The sequence below is a fragment of the Chelonoidis abingdonii genome, chromosome 4 (genome assembly GCF_003597395.2).
Source record: "Chelonoidis abingdonii isolate Lonesome George chromosome 4, CheloAbing_2.0, whole genome shotgun sequence".
NCBI classification, from domain to species: Eukaryota; Metazoa; Chordata; order Testudines; family Testudinidae; genus Chelonoidis; species Chelonoidis abingdonii.
In genome coordinates this window covers 29,875,011-29,890,326 of record NC_133772.1, presented here as the reverse complement: position 1 = coordinate 29,890,326, position 15,316 = coordinate 29,875,011, and the positions used below count along the sequence as shown (strand labels likewise).

Sequence of the window (15,316 nt, the reverse complement as noted above, 5' to 3'; positions counted from 1 at the left end):
TTGGAGTTCTAAAGAACACTTCCTCCCAGCTGACCCACCCACCCTGCTACATACTGAATACACTATAGCAGTGGTCACTGAATTGAACTCTTTATTCAGAAAGAGGCTTCTGTATAGATGATTATGCCTTTAGAAACAGTAGCTATACAGATAACAGCTGATATAAATTCAGAGTGGGGGCTATCTTAAGCACTAAGTGAGGCAGAGTCTCCTCTGCTCCACTTACACCTGACCCTTAAGGGGAACATGTCATTTGCCCTCTGTGTAAGTGGAGAGGGATCATTAGATTTCATGGAGATCTTCCTCTCTCTGAAGAATCTCAGTAATGATTGGCTCATGTATGAGTAATGTAGGGGAGAGCAACCTTAGAGCTTTCCTCACTTGGATAGACAAGGAAGGACTCAAAGGAACAGAAGCATCAGGAGATGTATGGAGTGACAGCATCCAAGTTGCTCCTGCCTACTACAGAAATGATTTATCTGAGGCGAGGGGGAAAACAAACATACACTCAAGTTGACACAGTTTGAGGTTTCAAAATAAGTGACAAATTTTCAGACGAAAGATTTTTCTGTAGGATAAATGAGACTATCCCACAGATCAACAAGGGAAATACAGTCTATTTTATGCCTAAGAGACCCTAGCGGAGTGAGTGAAGGGCCTTACTGCTTTCCAGGTATCAGTGATTCAGGTCAAGCATGTTCTGATTCCCACCCTCAGCAGCAAGAGTGGACTGGGAAAAGAGCCATAGAAATGGAGGTCACAAGAATCAGAGTGTGAAAACAGTTATGTTGCTCATCTGAGGAAACATGTTCTCACAGTTCAGTGCCTGATTACACTTTTGATGTACTGACAGTTACAATGTCAGATGTGGCCTTTAATCCCTGGCCACCAAGGAGGATAACTGAGCCTCCCAGAGCAACATAGGCAGGACTGTGTCATTCCCCACCCTTCAGTAATTTTGTGCTGAGCATATACATTCCACTGAATGGATGTCCTCTGCAGGTTAGTCAGTCTCCACCCACAAGTGGGCAGAAGGAGCCACTAGGACTGAGAACAGAGTTGAACTAAAAGGTTGATATTTAGAAGCACTTCAAACAGCCAATAAACATGGGAGTCTGAAAATGGTTACATTGGAAGATGAACTTCTCTTAGTGTCAGCTAGCATCATCCCTGTGGTGTCTTGTTTGGTTCTGTCTTTGCAGCCCATCCTCCCTGTTCCATTCTGGCTTCCTCTGCCCCTCCAGCCAGGAACGCTCTGAATGGTGAACATCTGACAGGTAGGGTCCACTAGCCAGGCCTGTGACTTCTCAATAAAGAGGAGGAGGTAGAGCTAGTGAGAAATCCAGGTGGGAAAGAATATTTGACGGGTGGCACCAGGGTGCAGAGTGGAAGAACGGTGAAAGGCAAATCCATCTGAAAAATCAGAGCAAGAGACACCAAAGGAAAAAGGACAGAGGGATCTTGCAGTTCCATCTACCTCATGGTCCCCTTTTCTGCCAGTAATCTATCGTCCCTCGTTCTTTTTGACATTGTCCCCTTGATCATCCCTTAGGCTTGGCAGTGATGCTCCTGAATTGCACTTCCTGCTCGCTCCTCAACTTCCCTTTTTCTCCTCATGGGGTGAGAGCTCTCCTGCTGCTCTCTGATCTGACTCAGCACCCTACTGTGCCTCTGATCAGTTGTGGCATGTCAGATACCTCAAGCATTAGATGCAGCACTGCTGAATACAGCAGCTAGATACCTAGCAGGCTGCCAGTCTAGAGCACTTCCCCCTCCCGCCCTATCTAGAATAAGGGCATAAAGCAACCACAGCACAGGGAACGCAACCCAGAAGTACAAATACTGACTGAACCAAACACCAGCTCCCACTCTGCTCACCCATCACACCGCTACACCTGGCTCACCTGTGGTGGGCAGACAGCAGGAGATGGGCACTCAGGCGAAGATGCCCCCAATGGTGGAAGCCAGGATGATGGCCAGGATGATACAACAGATCATGATCATGATCTTCTTCTGCTTGGCAAGAGAGAAATGTAAACAACACAGTACATGCAGTGGGCTTACGGTGAACTATAAATGGAAGTGAGGGGAGAGGAGAGGGAAGGGTCACCCATCCTCCATGTGTCAAAGAGCAGAGGAAGGGGGTCCATCACTTTGGGCTGGAGAAGACGAAAGGGATCCATGGGTAGCAGGACGAAGATGTGGAGGGAGGGAGTAGGGCTTTTCTTTCACAGAGAACAGAAAACATTATATCCTTGGTGCTGGTGGCTCTCGTGGGAAATGATCGCTTAGTGAGCTCATTTCCCTTCCCCTCAACTCTCATGCCATGCAGAAAAAGCAAGCTCCAGCCATGTACTCTGATGCCATCATTACAGGGACCACATGAACAGCGGAATAAATAGGACCTAGCCTGCCCCACACATACAGCCATGCAGAATGTCACACTCCCAAAGAAAAGACAACACCCGTTATCTTACCAGAGGCACTGGATACTGCAGAGCAGTGGAGGAGAAACCCCAGCCAAGTTTTCTGATCCATGTGGGTGAAGTGGAGAGGAGAGGCCCTTCTGGAGACTTGGAACAACAGGCCAGCCTGGGTGGGTGGGGTTCTCTCACCCTTTCACCCCCCAAGGTTCATCAGCGGAGCCAGGTGGCATGTAGATTATAAACAAAGCTCCTTCCTTTGCAGCCAAACCTGGTCACTGCTGCTATTCTGAAAGAGGAGCTGTCTCTTTAAATGTCAGTGAGTCAAGTGAAAGCAGTTCTCAGCGCAGTGCTGGAGGCTCGAAGTCCCAGTCTCCTCAAGGCAGTGCTGCTGTCCTGAGGCTATTTAATTCCAAATGGTGCAATCATTAACCCCTCGTTGGGCAGGTCACTGTACCTACTGACTTTCAGTTTAATTAATAGAATATCAGGGTTGGAAGGGACCTCAGGAGGTCATCTAGTCCAACCCCCTGCTCAAGGCAGGACCAATCCCCAGACAGATTTTTACCCCAGTTCCCTTTCCTCATCTGTTGCTTTACTCAGCCTTGACTCTTGCCGTGGGTTGGATAATTGGGGCAGGGCTAAGGCCGAGCAGAGCAACAGATTCCAGTCAGGAGCATTCTGAATTGGTGTATCCCAGTGTTTGTATGGAGCAGTCTCTCCCAGGCCAGGACTTGGCCCCTGTGTGGTGCATTGGGCAGCGCAGGCTATACTACTCAGGCTGGGAGCTGGTGAGCCAAAGAGAACCACAGCATCAGTGAGTGTCTGGCAGCCCTGCTAATAAAGTCTCCTTTACACTAAGAGGAGGATGACCTAGTGGCTGGGACTCAGGAGCCCTAGGCTCTATTCCAGGCTCAGCCACTGGGCAAGTCACTTCCCCTATCTGTGCCTCAATTTCCCCCATCTGTAAAATGTGGGTAGTGATCCTGACCTCGTTTTGAGACCTACTAAGGATCTGAGCTAGTTATGAATTATTACTGCCATTCATTCCAGCCAAGTCCTGTCTGTCTCTCTCTACCATGAAGGATGCAGGCCAAGGAGACAGCACCCCTGCCTCCCAGCCATGAACAGCTAGGGTAGGTTTAGCTGGATGTTGCATTTAGGCAGTGACGGCTCATGCAGGGAACACCATAACACAGGCGAGAGCTGTTCATGATTAAATGTAAATTTATTTACTTTTTTAAATTAAAAATAAATCAAAAAGTTAAAAAAAAGAAAAAAAGACACACAAGCCAATACCCTCACTTGGTGAAACAATGACATTTCCCCTGTCTACAGGACTCTGGGGAGTTTCAGGGCTGCAATGGCAACCCTGCCAGGGCAGCATGCTCCATACCCACTACCTAGAAAATCACAGACATCAAGACCTAAACAAGAGGAAGACAAATATGAACTTCCTCCCAGCTCCGTCTGTTCACCAAAGGGTAATGGCCAGGTGCAGTCTTACATCAGGAGAGTGGGTCATGGGGCATCAAGCTGGTGAGTGCTGAGTGGGTCTAAGAGATGTGCAGCCCCTAGAACACCAGGAAGGATGGTGGGGGTGGAAGTGTGCATCTGGACCAGCCAGATGCTGCTAGAGCAGGGAGTTTAGCTTCCTTCACAGACAAGAATCCCTCATTCTGACTAACAAGGGCTGTCACCCCTTATCCTTCAACAAGGGGAGAGGACATTTGTCAAGTGGATTTAGTATAGCCCTTGGGCCCTGTTTATCCTCAGAGCAGGCACAACATGGGTAGACTTCCCCCACCCCTCTGCCCTGGGAAGATCACCACTGATTCAGTCCTTAGCTTCTCTACTGAGGCTTCCAAGCAGGGAGCCAGATTGGTGTGATGGTATTTCTGTGATCCAGAGATCTGTTCACTGGGAACGGGGCCCAAGACCCTAATCCCCCTTTCCTACCAAGGCCATCAAACGGCTGTCATACAGCTACAGCTGTTGGTCATGCCCGACTTGAGTGGATCACAACCAAACCCACATCACACCAGTAAAAACAGGCCACCCTGATTTCTGTGACAAATGCAGACATTCAGGAACTGGCTGGTAAGAATAAATACACACAAGGACTCCTGATCCAGTCACATTTAAACAACATACATGAAAACTCAAGCCCTGAGTAAACAGCCCATTAAACAAACACACAAACACACACACACTAAAATCATATCCCCAGCAGAAGTGGGCAACTATACCCACTGGTCCCATAACCAAAGGGGAAGCCCCCATCAAGGATCAAACAAAGTCAGTGCTAAGATTCATGGCCCAGGAGTCACTGATCACTGTTTAACAAAATATGTCACCCAACCTAAAGTTTCCAAGAGCCCCAGCCCTGCAAACCAACCACAAGAAGTATCAGAGCCCGGGCTTTGGGTTGGGTGCCAGAAGCCAACCAGATTATTTTTGTGCTTAGAACAAACAAGTAGGTGAAAACTCCAGTCACAAAGGTTCACACTTCAAAGCAAACAGAGGTTTTGATTCCTCCCAGGTCTTAGCAAACAGGGAATCACACAAGACAGGGCTTGCAGGCAACTCCTTCTGTACACAGGCACCTGCCCTTCAGGAAGAGATTAACAAGAGAAGTGGCCCATGCTCCGCTGGGCTCTTACTCTGCACTGAGCTCAGAGTGCTCATGCGTCCCGGCGCTCTGCTGCAGAGCCAGGTTTCAGTCTCAGCCTTGTCACCCATCCCACCTAGTGCACTGAGGTCAGTGCCCACATGTCCTGCTCTGCTTTGCTTTCACATCCCATCCCTAATTCTGTGGTTGGCAAAGCTGAGGACCCTGCCAAGTCTGTCCCTGTTGGTTTGACCTACATGCCTTGTTAATCCTGGTATCAACGAAGTTTGGGAGCGCTGCTGATTCCGGTGCCATAGGTTTAGTGCATTGCTACACAGGAGACTCAAGATCAGGTCCATCTGCTTATTCTCCTTGGGGTTGGCAGGTCCTGGGAGCAATGCAAAGTCCAGCCTCAGTTAGTGTCCGATATGCCACACGGCCGACCCAGGTGAGCTCCCGAGCCTTGATCTCTCACTCCCTGTCCTGGCTGGAGCAATTCAGAGGGGTAGTTCTTACATTCCCTGGCCTCCCTCAATAAAGATTTTAAACAATTAAAAAATTCCCACTAACAAAGATGAAAATAAGACAGGCTAGTGAGGTAGGAAACTCAGTCCTGGACATTCCTTTAAGGCTCTGCTACCATTGGTGAGAATCCTGCCAGGAAACGAAGTCTGACCGAAACAGGAAATGACATCAGGAGAAGGAACTGGGGTTGGTGGTTGTGAATTTGGAGAGGAGGGGAAAAGAGGAAGGCTTGATGGCGGCTTCTCTCAAGTGCATCGGTGGTGCAGGAGACAGTTACCTCCTGAACATGGCAAAGCAAGCTCAGATCCTCCAGGAGGGATGCGTCAGCTAGCTGATGAATGGGCTGGCAGATCTCCCAGGAAGTGCTATTAGGAAAAGCTCCACCCAAAAGGGAAATGATTCACAGCAGAGCCCAGAGGGCAGGCTGTGATTAGCAGGTCCAGGGAAGGCAGGGGGAGCAGGAGGTCGGTGTGTGGGACACGAGGAGGATCACGAGGGAAAAAGCTCACCACCAAGATCAGGAGTGTCTGGAGAAATTGAAGGAACAAGGGAGAAATCAATTCACATCTGAGGGCAGACCAGCAGGGTAATATTAAACATAATCACGGATATCTAAACACTAACTGATCCTGGGCCCAGATAGCTAGAGATGGGGAAACAACCTCTGCAGCTGGGACAATGACCCTGCTGTGGGGCTCATATACAGCCAGCATACGCACCCATATGTTGCATGATGTCGTCTCCAAAACCACTACCTTGCTCCCCAGAGTCTCAGCTTTCATTTAAAATAAAAAGCAGTTCTCTTGCGATTTCCTTTGCAAGCAGAACAGCTAAATCATGACCCAAGTGTAAGTGAGTGGAGGAAGCCTGGAACAACTCACAGAAATTAAATGGCCATTTTGTTAGCTGTGTGTGTCACGGCTCATCTGAGAATGGGGAGGGTCACAGATTGGCACAGTTCTCTGATTTTGGTGCCACAGGTGGCTGGTGTTTGGGAAATGTCACATTTGCCTCTCCCCGAATCAGCCCAAGCACCTTGGTCAAGCCCAGGGGGGCCCCAGCCCAGGAGGGGCCAAGGAACATCACACCCCTATTTTGATTATCTGCACAATCTGAGGGGGTCTGGTTTTGGTGACTTATAGGGGTGAAACTTGGAAGAGGGAAAAAGAAGGCAGGACTCTTCCCCCTCCCTCCCCCCTAAGGCAAGGAATGGAGAGCAGACCAGAATTAACCCTTTGGATCACTTTGTGAACAGCGGCCTACCGTTCGCTCTCTGAGTCTGCAGAGATCCAGAGAGATGTGAGTGAGCCCTGTAACAAGAGCAAAGGCGCCTGCTTTGCAGCAGACTCTAGCAGCTGCCTTCACTTGGGCCGCATCCACAGAACTATCCTCCTCACTCTAGAACCTTGAGAAATCATGCTCTCCCCGACCCCAGCTTTCCAAGTCATGCTCCTTACATCATCCCCTCTTCTGCAAACACCTTCTCGCCTGCCACATCCCCAGTGCTGAGGCAAGAGTTAAAATGTAAGAGATTGAATGCAAAGCTCAGCTGCAAAGCACAGAACCCAAAGCTAGAGCCAAGAATCTACAGCCCAGAGGTTAGAACCCAAAGTACGGCACAGAGTCTAGAACCCGAAGCCAGAACTAAAAGGACAGAAGCCAGTCTGGAACCCAAAACCATAACCAAGAGCTCACAGCACAGAATCCACATAGCCCAGAACACAAAGCACAGTGTCCAGAGTCTAGAACCCAAAGCTAGTAGCAAGAACCTAGAGCACAGAACCCAATGCATAGACAAGGTTGTGGATATAGCACCCAGGATAGATCCAACTGACATTAGTGAGAATACATTTTATTTCTGGCCCAAGGCAGGGTTGGTCTCCTGTGGTCTCCAGGTATGAGGAACAAAATCCCACCCAATATCCAAGGCACCCACCAATACACACCCACAACTCCTAGAGGTTTTGAACTCTCCTGGACAAGCAAGCAACAATAAGTTCAAGTCGCTCCGCCACCTTTGCTTGACTGTCACCCCACTGACCCAGCACCCCAGGAAACCCCCACATTCCCCACACTACTTACAGTTTGGAGCCAGCAACCCTGGGGGCTAGCTTTACTTGAGCCCTACGGAAAGTCCAATAATCAGAGCTACTATTGCGAGCAAGACAACCACTACCACAATGATAATTATCATTTTCTGGAGGAGGGGACAAAAAAACAAAAACAAAAGGATAAACCATAAACAGCAATGCAACAGCAAATGAGAAACAACAGATATGGCTCCCCCTGCACGTGTTCCTTTGAGACACAGCTATTTCAGAGCTGCAGAGCACTGATTCCAGCCACCCCTTTACAGCAGCATAGCAATTTTTAAACACCTCAAAAATATTCCCCACTAGAATCTTTCAGACAAAAATCAGACTATTTGCATTTCTAGGCTTCTTAAATTTTTCTCCCCTTTTAATTTAATCCTGTCCCAGCCTTCTTCAGCAAGAGATGCTGCAGGGAATGGCACAAAGGCACTGGGAGCACACAGCTACTCCAGTCCTAGCCTCCCTCAATTGGGGGTACTATTGGGAATAGTGAGCAGAGAGGTACTCCCAACCTCTCCTAGCATGGAGTGCTGTAGATAGCCAGGCAGGAGTGCTGGCTGTGGGGGTGAGCTCCCTGCTACTCCAGTCCCAGCCTCTTCCAGCAGGGGGCACTAAAGGGGAAGCTCAAGTTACTCTAGCATTGACTCCTGCCAGCAGGGGGTGCTATAGGTAATAGTGTAGAAGTGTGGGCTGCAGGGAAGTTCCCAACCACCCCCCACCCGCAAAGGCACTTTAGGGAAGAGTGCAGGAGCTCTGGGTCATAACCACATTTATCAAGATGTACAGAGAAGAAGGAAGGGCCAGGGAGGAGCCCGGAGCTAGCAAAGTGAAGCAGAGAGACAGCCCAAGCAGTTACCTCGGAGAGGGATGCAGCATGGCACGTCATACGTGGAGGGACTCAGTGTCCGGGCTGTGGGGGAAAAGTGAGGGAGGAGGAGGCTGTGAAAGAAGAGCACAGGAAGCTGGAGCAAGGGATGGGGAAATATTACTGAGAAACCAAGGGGTCACCAGGGCCCCTGGATTTGCTCTGGACCTTTGCCAGCCAGACTCACTGGCCCAGGTGCTCAAAAAAGTATTCAGGTGGCTTACTCCCGTGGAAATCATAATACCTTTGAGAGCCATTGGTCCTTTCCCAACAGGGAGGGGGCTGGAACAGGGATGAGATGGAGGGATGGAGACCAGTGAGGTCAGAGAGGAGTGGGGTGGAAGAGGATGACTGGAGGGGACTGAGAAGATTTTGGGAGGTGGATGGGAGGGTCTGAGGGGGTGGAATGGGAAAAGGACTTTGATTGGTGGGTGGAGGCTGGATGCAGTGGGGCTTTGGTTGATGGGATGGGTCATGGTTGGATGGGTGACAGAAGAGTGAGGGGGAACCTTTGATTGACATGCATGGGGACTGGACAGGGAGCTGTGATTGGTGGTGATGGGGTAGGGCTTTGGTTTGTGGGATGGGTCATGACTGAATGGTTCTGAGAAGGGTGAGATGGGGGCTTTGACTGGTGAGTGGAGGTTGGATAGGGGACTGTGATTGGTGGTATGGGAGACTAGATGGGATGGGGTTTCGGTTGGTGGGATGATTCAATATTGGATGGCATCTGAGAAGGGTGAGACGGGACCATTGATTGGCAGGAGGTGGAGACTGGATGGGGCTGTGATTGGTTGTTCTCACCCTTCTGGCCTCGCTCTGGTATTTCACAGCCTTTTTGGTGTCAGCCACGGCCCGTTCCACAAAGCCCACCGACTGGTCCATGTTGGTCTCTATGCGGTCGATCATGGCTCCCTTGCGGAGGAAGAGAAAGATAGCGGGAGCAGCAGAGAGCGGCGGAAGGGCAGGGAGCAGAAGAGAGCAAAAGAGAGCCAGCGAGGCGGCCTGGGCACAGATTGGGGCTTGGGGACTCACCTTGTGTGCCTTTTTCTTGTATACCAGAGCCTTTTTGGTCTCATCGCGCGCTTTCTCTACGTGGTCTACCGTATGCATCATGTTCAGCTCTATGTTATCTAGGACCCCGCCCTGTCAGGGGAGCAGGAAGAGAGGAAACTCAAACACCTAACACACCTACTGACCAGCGGTGCCTCAGAGTCATGCACAGTATGTCTACACTGCACAGTTAGCCTGGGCTGTCACCCAGGTTTAGCCCAACCCCTCCTACCAGCCATGAACAAAAAACTCCCAGACTCAGGTTTGGAGGGTTGTTAAGCCTGGGCTAGCTGACTCAGCTGGGGGAGGTATGTTAGAGCCCAGCTCTGGTTTAACTCAGGCTGCAACCTACCCAACTGGGCAGCAAGACTACCAGGAAAAAAGGTTACTCGTGTGCTGATAGTCCTCCAGTGCCCTTCCCACAATGCCCCATGAAAGACAAACAAGATCTCCCACAAATGACTGGGAAAGAATCCTAGAGCGTCCCAGCACAAAGGCCCATGGGTGTCTGCAAGCACACAGAGATGAGTACGGACACAGTGGGGACACACTAATTCGGTAAGGCTTTGCAGTGGGGATGCTCGTGCAGTGGCTCAGACCCGGATGCCAATCACCAGGGTTAACTGTGCAGTGAAGATACAATGCAGCCCATCCATGAGACCCCAGCAACACCTCCCACCATGCACATGCTCCTCCCATCATGAGATCCCAGCCCTGCCCTTGAAGAGCTCCCACTCTGTTCAGGTGAGCAAGGCAGTCATTCCCACCGCCACCGCCCTTTTCCTGGGCACAGAGGGGTTGATATTGGGCTGTAGGGCTTCAGGGTCAATCCATCGCCTCTCCCTGGGTCTGATGACAGGAAGGGGGCATACTCACCGTTCCCCGACTCACACGCCACCTCCTCGGCATTGCATTGAGGGTAGAAAACAGAAAGGGGGCCTCAGAGAGAGAGACACTGATGCCTAAGTTGCAGTGAGAGGTGGCTGCACTCCACAATGCAGGGGCATCAGGAGAGTGAAATGGGGGCTTTCCCCCCAGGGACACACAGAGCAGGGATTGGGCCCTGGCTGCAGGAGCTCTGTGGGGTCGGAGGAAAGCCAGGTACTGAGCACTGGGACAGGACGACAGACCTCTGGGTCTCCATGACATCAGCCATGTCACCAAGATCGCAAACTCACTCCCACCCAGCTCCCGCATCCGGGGTACCACCATCAGAAAATCCCTGACTGCTAGAAGGCACCGGTGTTCAGTTGCTTCGTTACCCATTCTAATTCCCAGTTTGGCTGCTCAGTCCCTCCATTTCCCCCATCCCTGCATTGCTTGGTTACATGGTTTTCACCCTGCCTGTCTTGTACAATCCTTTTTTTCCTACTCCCAGGTTATATGGTGGTCATGCTGTCTCCTCCCATGGTTACCCAGTTATCAAGGCTTACCCCACTTTCCCCTCCTGTTATACAGCTGTCACCTTCATCTTGGTTGCTCAGTTACCCTGTTCCCTACCCCGGTTGCTTGATTAGCCTGCCCTCATCCCTTGAGAGCCCCACCCTCTAGTTGCTCAGTTACCCTGTTCCCTGCCCCAGGTTACATGGTTATTCTGTTCCCTGACCCTGGTTGCTAGGTTACCCCTTCCTGTCCCAGTTGCTCAGTCACTCAGTCCTTATCCCTCCAGAGCACCCCACCTCCTCATTGGTTGTTCTGCCCAGTTACCTGGTTTTCCACCAGCATGGCGATGTCCACGAACATGTCGTGAAGCTCCTTGATGCTGCTCTCAAGTTGCACAATGTCCTTGTGCCGCCCCTCAATCTCACTCAGCGCCTGCTTCGAGATCTGTGAATCCATGATCTGGAACAGGCCAGGCAGGGTTGGTTACCATCCTACACAAGCCCAGATAATGCTAAAGAGCTTGAGTTAACACCCTGCCATTCCCACTGCTCAGAGTCATCCTGCTCCCCACCACCCATATCCGGACACCCACACTCACTGCATATCCCCCCAAATTCCCACTGCTCACCCCCCATCCCAGTGTCTCCCCCTAGATTTCCCATTCTATAAGTTCTTTGAGATCTACTGATGAAGGCGCTGTGTAAGAGTTAGGTACTATTATACCATCATATGCTCCAAGGTCCCTCCTCTTTATGCACCTCCGTTCCCCGATCTCCTCCCAGTCCCCACAGCATCCTCACCCCAGATGTGAATATTGAGGGGTTTCCACTCTCTAGCATCTCCTCCAGCTCCTCATCTGTCGTATTCTTCCCAGCTTTATCACAAGAGAAAGAGAGGAGATCAGACCAAATCCCTGGGCATGAATGGCAGAAACAGCAGGGCTTGGCAGGGGGCGGCAAAAGATTCACTTTGGCTGCTCTCAGGAACATGTGTGTGTGTGAACCCCTCTGGCCTCCAAACTGAGACATGCCTTCCAAGTCCAGATTCTAAATCTCCCTCACATTCAGCAGAGGCACAGCTGGGGGATAGGGAGGAATCCCACAAATGCCCAGTCCACGCTTCCCAGCAGGGGGCACTGAGACACCCTGGGTGGGAAGAGATCATGGGGAGGATTATGGTTAAGGCTCTCCCAAATTCACAATCCATTTTTCTAAATTTCACTGTCACAGCATTTTTTAAAATCTTGAATTTCTCGGTGTCAGATATTTAAATCTTAAATTTCAGTGTTATAACAAAACATATGTATTTAAAAACAGCAAAATATAAAGCCCAAGATGACACCCTCTCCCCAAAAATTAACCAACTCCCCTGCACACGTGCGCACACACACAGACACACCCCTTACTTCTGCACTGCTACAGTGCTGCCTTCAGAGCTGGTAGCCCAGTTGCCACTCTCTGGCAGTCCAACTCTGAAGGCAGCACAGAAGTAAGGGTGGCAATACTGTGACCCCCTCCCCCAACAGTCTTCCAACCCCCTTTTGGGTCTGATCCCCAGTCTGAGAAACACTATATAATATAGGAAAAAGCACACAAAAGATCAGATTTCACGGTTCATGACATGCATTTCACAGCCGTGAATTTGCTAGGGCCCTATTTACAGTCTCTGCAGTAACGCAAGCACAAACTGGAGTGGGGTAGTTTCCATTCCTGTGGGCAATTAATCCAACCACCCCTTGGCCTGGGGAGAAGGGTCAGACCCTGGCCACATGCTGCCTGTGGGCCATGTCCCCTGAGTGGGGAGGGTACATACTGATCTCGAGCTGCCGCTGGATCCGCCCTTTGCTACGTTCCCGGAAGTCAACCTGTGCCTCGTTGTACTTGGTCATCACATCAACAAACTTCCGGGAGAGGACAGAATGCTGGGGGGGGAGGGAAAGGAGGAGACGAGCAGTTCACTGTATGATCTATTTTGTGGTAATGGGGGTTCACAGGCACTGTCTTTCCAGCTGGGATAGCCATCTGCCCGGGGAGCTCTCTCCATACCCTCTCTCCTCCTTATCCTTCCCTTTCCCCAAACACGGCCTGGATGGTTCTGACAGGAGCACCCACTGCAGCGTTCGGGAAATGCTGTCACTTGTCTGTGCCTCAGTTTACCCATCTGTATGAAAGGGATAATAATGCTCTGGATAGTGCTTTTATAGCACTTAAGGTCTGAAGGAATTATCTAGTTCAACCTGTGTAACAGGCCAGAAAATTTCAGCCGATGAATCCTCCATGAAGGCCAGAACTTCACGGTGAGCTAGAGCAGTCTGTCTGGAAGAACATCTGGTCTTGACTTTGAACAACAGACTCTTAGAAGTGTAAGGCTGAAGAATTCACCTCAGCCCTAGATAAAGTCATTCTAATGGTTAATTACCTCCTAATACAGAATTTGTCTCTTATTTCTGGTCTAAATTTGCACAAAATCAAGTTCCAGACATTGGATCGAGTTCTGCCTTTGTCTGTTGGACTGAGGAGCCCACCATTCAGAGATCCTCATATGAAGCCAAAGATCCATGTACTGCTCTTTTTGTTCTCTGTAATGTATCATCTCCCCACACAGGACTGAGGTACAGTCTGCCATCTCTGACGCTACCTTTGTTCCCTCCCCACCAGGACTCTCTATGGGTGCAGTCCGCTCCCTCTGGGACCCGTTCTGGCTAGGGGCAGATTGAAACAGGGATTGCAGTGTGGGAATGAGGGAGTGCTCTGCTCACCTGGGATTTCCGTATCCGCAGATCCGCTGACGACTGGACCTCATCCTGCTCGATGCTCCGCTCCATGCCTGGGGACACGGACAAGTGGGGTGAAATAATAGGGAGGCTGGATGAGCTGCAGTCTCATGTCTCAGCTTCCCTACCCCACAAACTTTGAGTTCTCTTCTTCCCTTAAGAAAGGGGCTCAATCCCTTACTGCCCCCCAACCCTCCATAGCCAAGTCAGTGGGTTCGGCCTTCTGCACCCCCTTCCTATCCAGACACTAGGAGGCACCAGATGCAGCCACGCCCACTCTGCATGGCACTCTGTCCCTGCTAGTGGTGTCTGAGCCACAGAAGTTGGTAAGCCTGCTACAGGCTGGACTAACAGGGGTGGATCTTTTAATGCAACCTGTGCATTAAGATCCAAAAGTCCCAGCATCTAGCCAGTGTCCCACTAGGGGGAGAAAAGCTCCTGGCAAGGAAGGGTCATTTCCAAGAAGCAGTCCCTGTGAGGTGCAGGGAGGAAAGGGCAGTCCTGAGGAGGAGAAAAAATGAGCAATGGATGGGCGTTGACAGGGGACAGTCGGCCCTAGGAAGGGCTCCAGATCAGCCAGCCCAGAGGGGTGGGGGATCAGTCTCTTACTCTTAAGCTTGTTTCGGACGCTGTTGGCTATTTTCTTGATCTCTGCCGTGAGCTGCTCCAGGTCATCTTTTGTCTCTGCAAAAGCACAAGCAACGAAACCCATTTCACCTTAGTCGTAAGTTAAGCTTCTTTTGCAGAGGAAGTAAGTTATGGACTGACCTGGGAGAGCATGACTGACGGCGTGATATACCGGGAAATAGCCAACCACTCAAGAAGAGCACCTGGGTACTGCCCTCTCACTCCTCCGCCTCTCCGCCCCCCGGCAGATCCACCCCCTGGCCCCCAGCTGGACTGACCCATCCCAGGCAGATGACCTGTTCACTTTTGTTCAGGCCCAGAAGGAGGCTCAGACTTACTTTGCTCAGGGATGGGGGCGGACAGGATGATACTGTACAGCTTTTTTGCCCCCTCCACATTCTCTGCAATTTTCTCGATATTTTGTCGGGTTTCTTCAATCTAAACCACAAGAGATCGCTATTAGCAATATTACAGTAGCACTGAACTGTGATCAAGGCTGTAGGGTGCTAGGGGCTGTACAGACATTTAGAGACAGTCCCTGCCCCAAAACGTGTCTCAGTCTAAACAGGCAAAACAGACGAAGGGTGGGAAGGGAAACTGAGGTATAGACAGGGGACAGGATTTGCCCAAGGTCGCCAAGCTAGCCAGTGGCTGATCTGGGAGAAGCACTCAGATCTGTGCCCTATCCACTGAACCACAGCTGTTCACTAAAGGAGATGGGATCTCTAGCCCCAAGAGCTCCCCAAGAAAAGGAGATCTGCCAGCCCACCTTGCTCCCTCCCCCCAGAGAAGGGACACACAGACAACGTAAACAAGACAGAGGCCTGTCCCAGGGCCATGCCTCCTCCTCACCTCGGAAAAGAACTCGTCCATGAACCCCGTGTTCTCGATCGCAATCTCCACATCGTCAGCATCATCATCCTGGTCCTGCTTCTGTAACGAAGGGCAAGGCCAGTGAGAGGG

The 15,316-nt window shown here is 50.7% G+C and overlaps 1 protein-coding gene across 6 annotated transcripts in view; it reads right to left on the bottom strand.

Annotated features, from left to right (window-relative positions):
- Nucleotides 1–74: 74 nt before the first annotated feature.
- Nucleotides 75–15,316, bottom strand: part of STX3 (syntaxin 3) — a 31,657-nt gene continuing 16,415 nt past the window's right edge. The window contains exons 2-11 of one of the 6 annotated variants that reach the window (XM_032766542.2): nucleotides 15,206–15,286; nucleotides 14,692–14,791; nucleotides 14,336–14,410; nucleotides 13,712–13,779; nucleotides 12,766–12,874; nucleotides 11,754–11,827; nucleotides 11,278–11,412; nucleotides 9,322–9,432; nucleotides 1,905–2,013; nucleotides 75–1,330 (exon numbers count right to left, since the gene is read on the bottom strand). In XM_032766542.2, the coding sequence (XP_032622433.1) occupies nucleotides 1,936–2,013; nucleotides 9,322–9,432; nucleotides 11,278–11,412; nucleotides 11,754–11,827; nucleotides 12,766–12,874; nucleotides 13,712–13,779; nucleotides 14,336–14,410; nucleotides 14,692–14,791; nucleotides 15,206–15,286 (831 nt within the window). In that variant the 3' untranslated portion in view covers nucleotides 75–1,330; nucleotides 1,905–1,935. Of the gene's footprint in view, nucleotides 1,331–1,904; nucleotides 2,014–3,632; nucleotides 6,087–7,641; nucleotides 7,757–8,508; nucleotides 9,433–9,552; nucleotides 9,664–11,277; nucleotides 11,413–11,753; nucleotides 11,828–12,765; nucleotides 12,875–13,711; nucleotides 13,780–14,335; nucleotides 14,411–14,691; nucleotides 14,792–15,205; nucleotides 15,287–15,316 lie in introns of those variants that run through there. The other 5 variants (XM_032766493.2, XM_032766519.2, XM_032766548.2 and 2 more) reach the window with 5 other exon arrangements.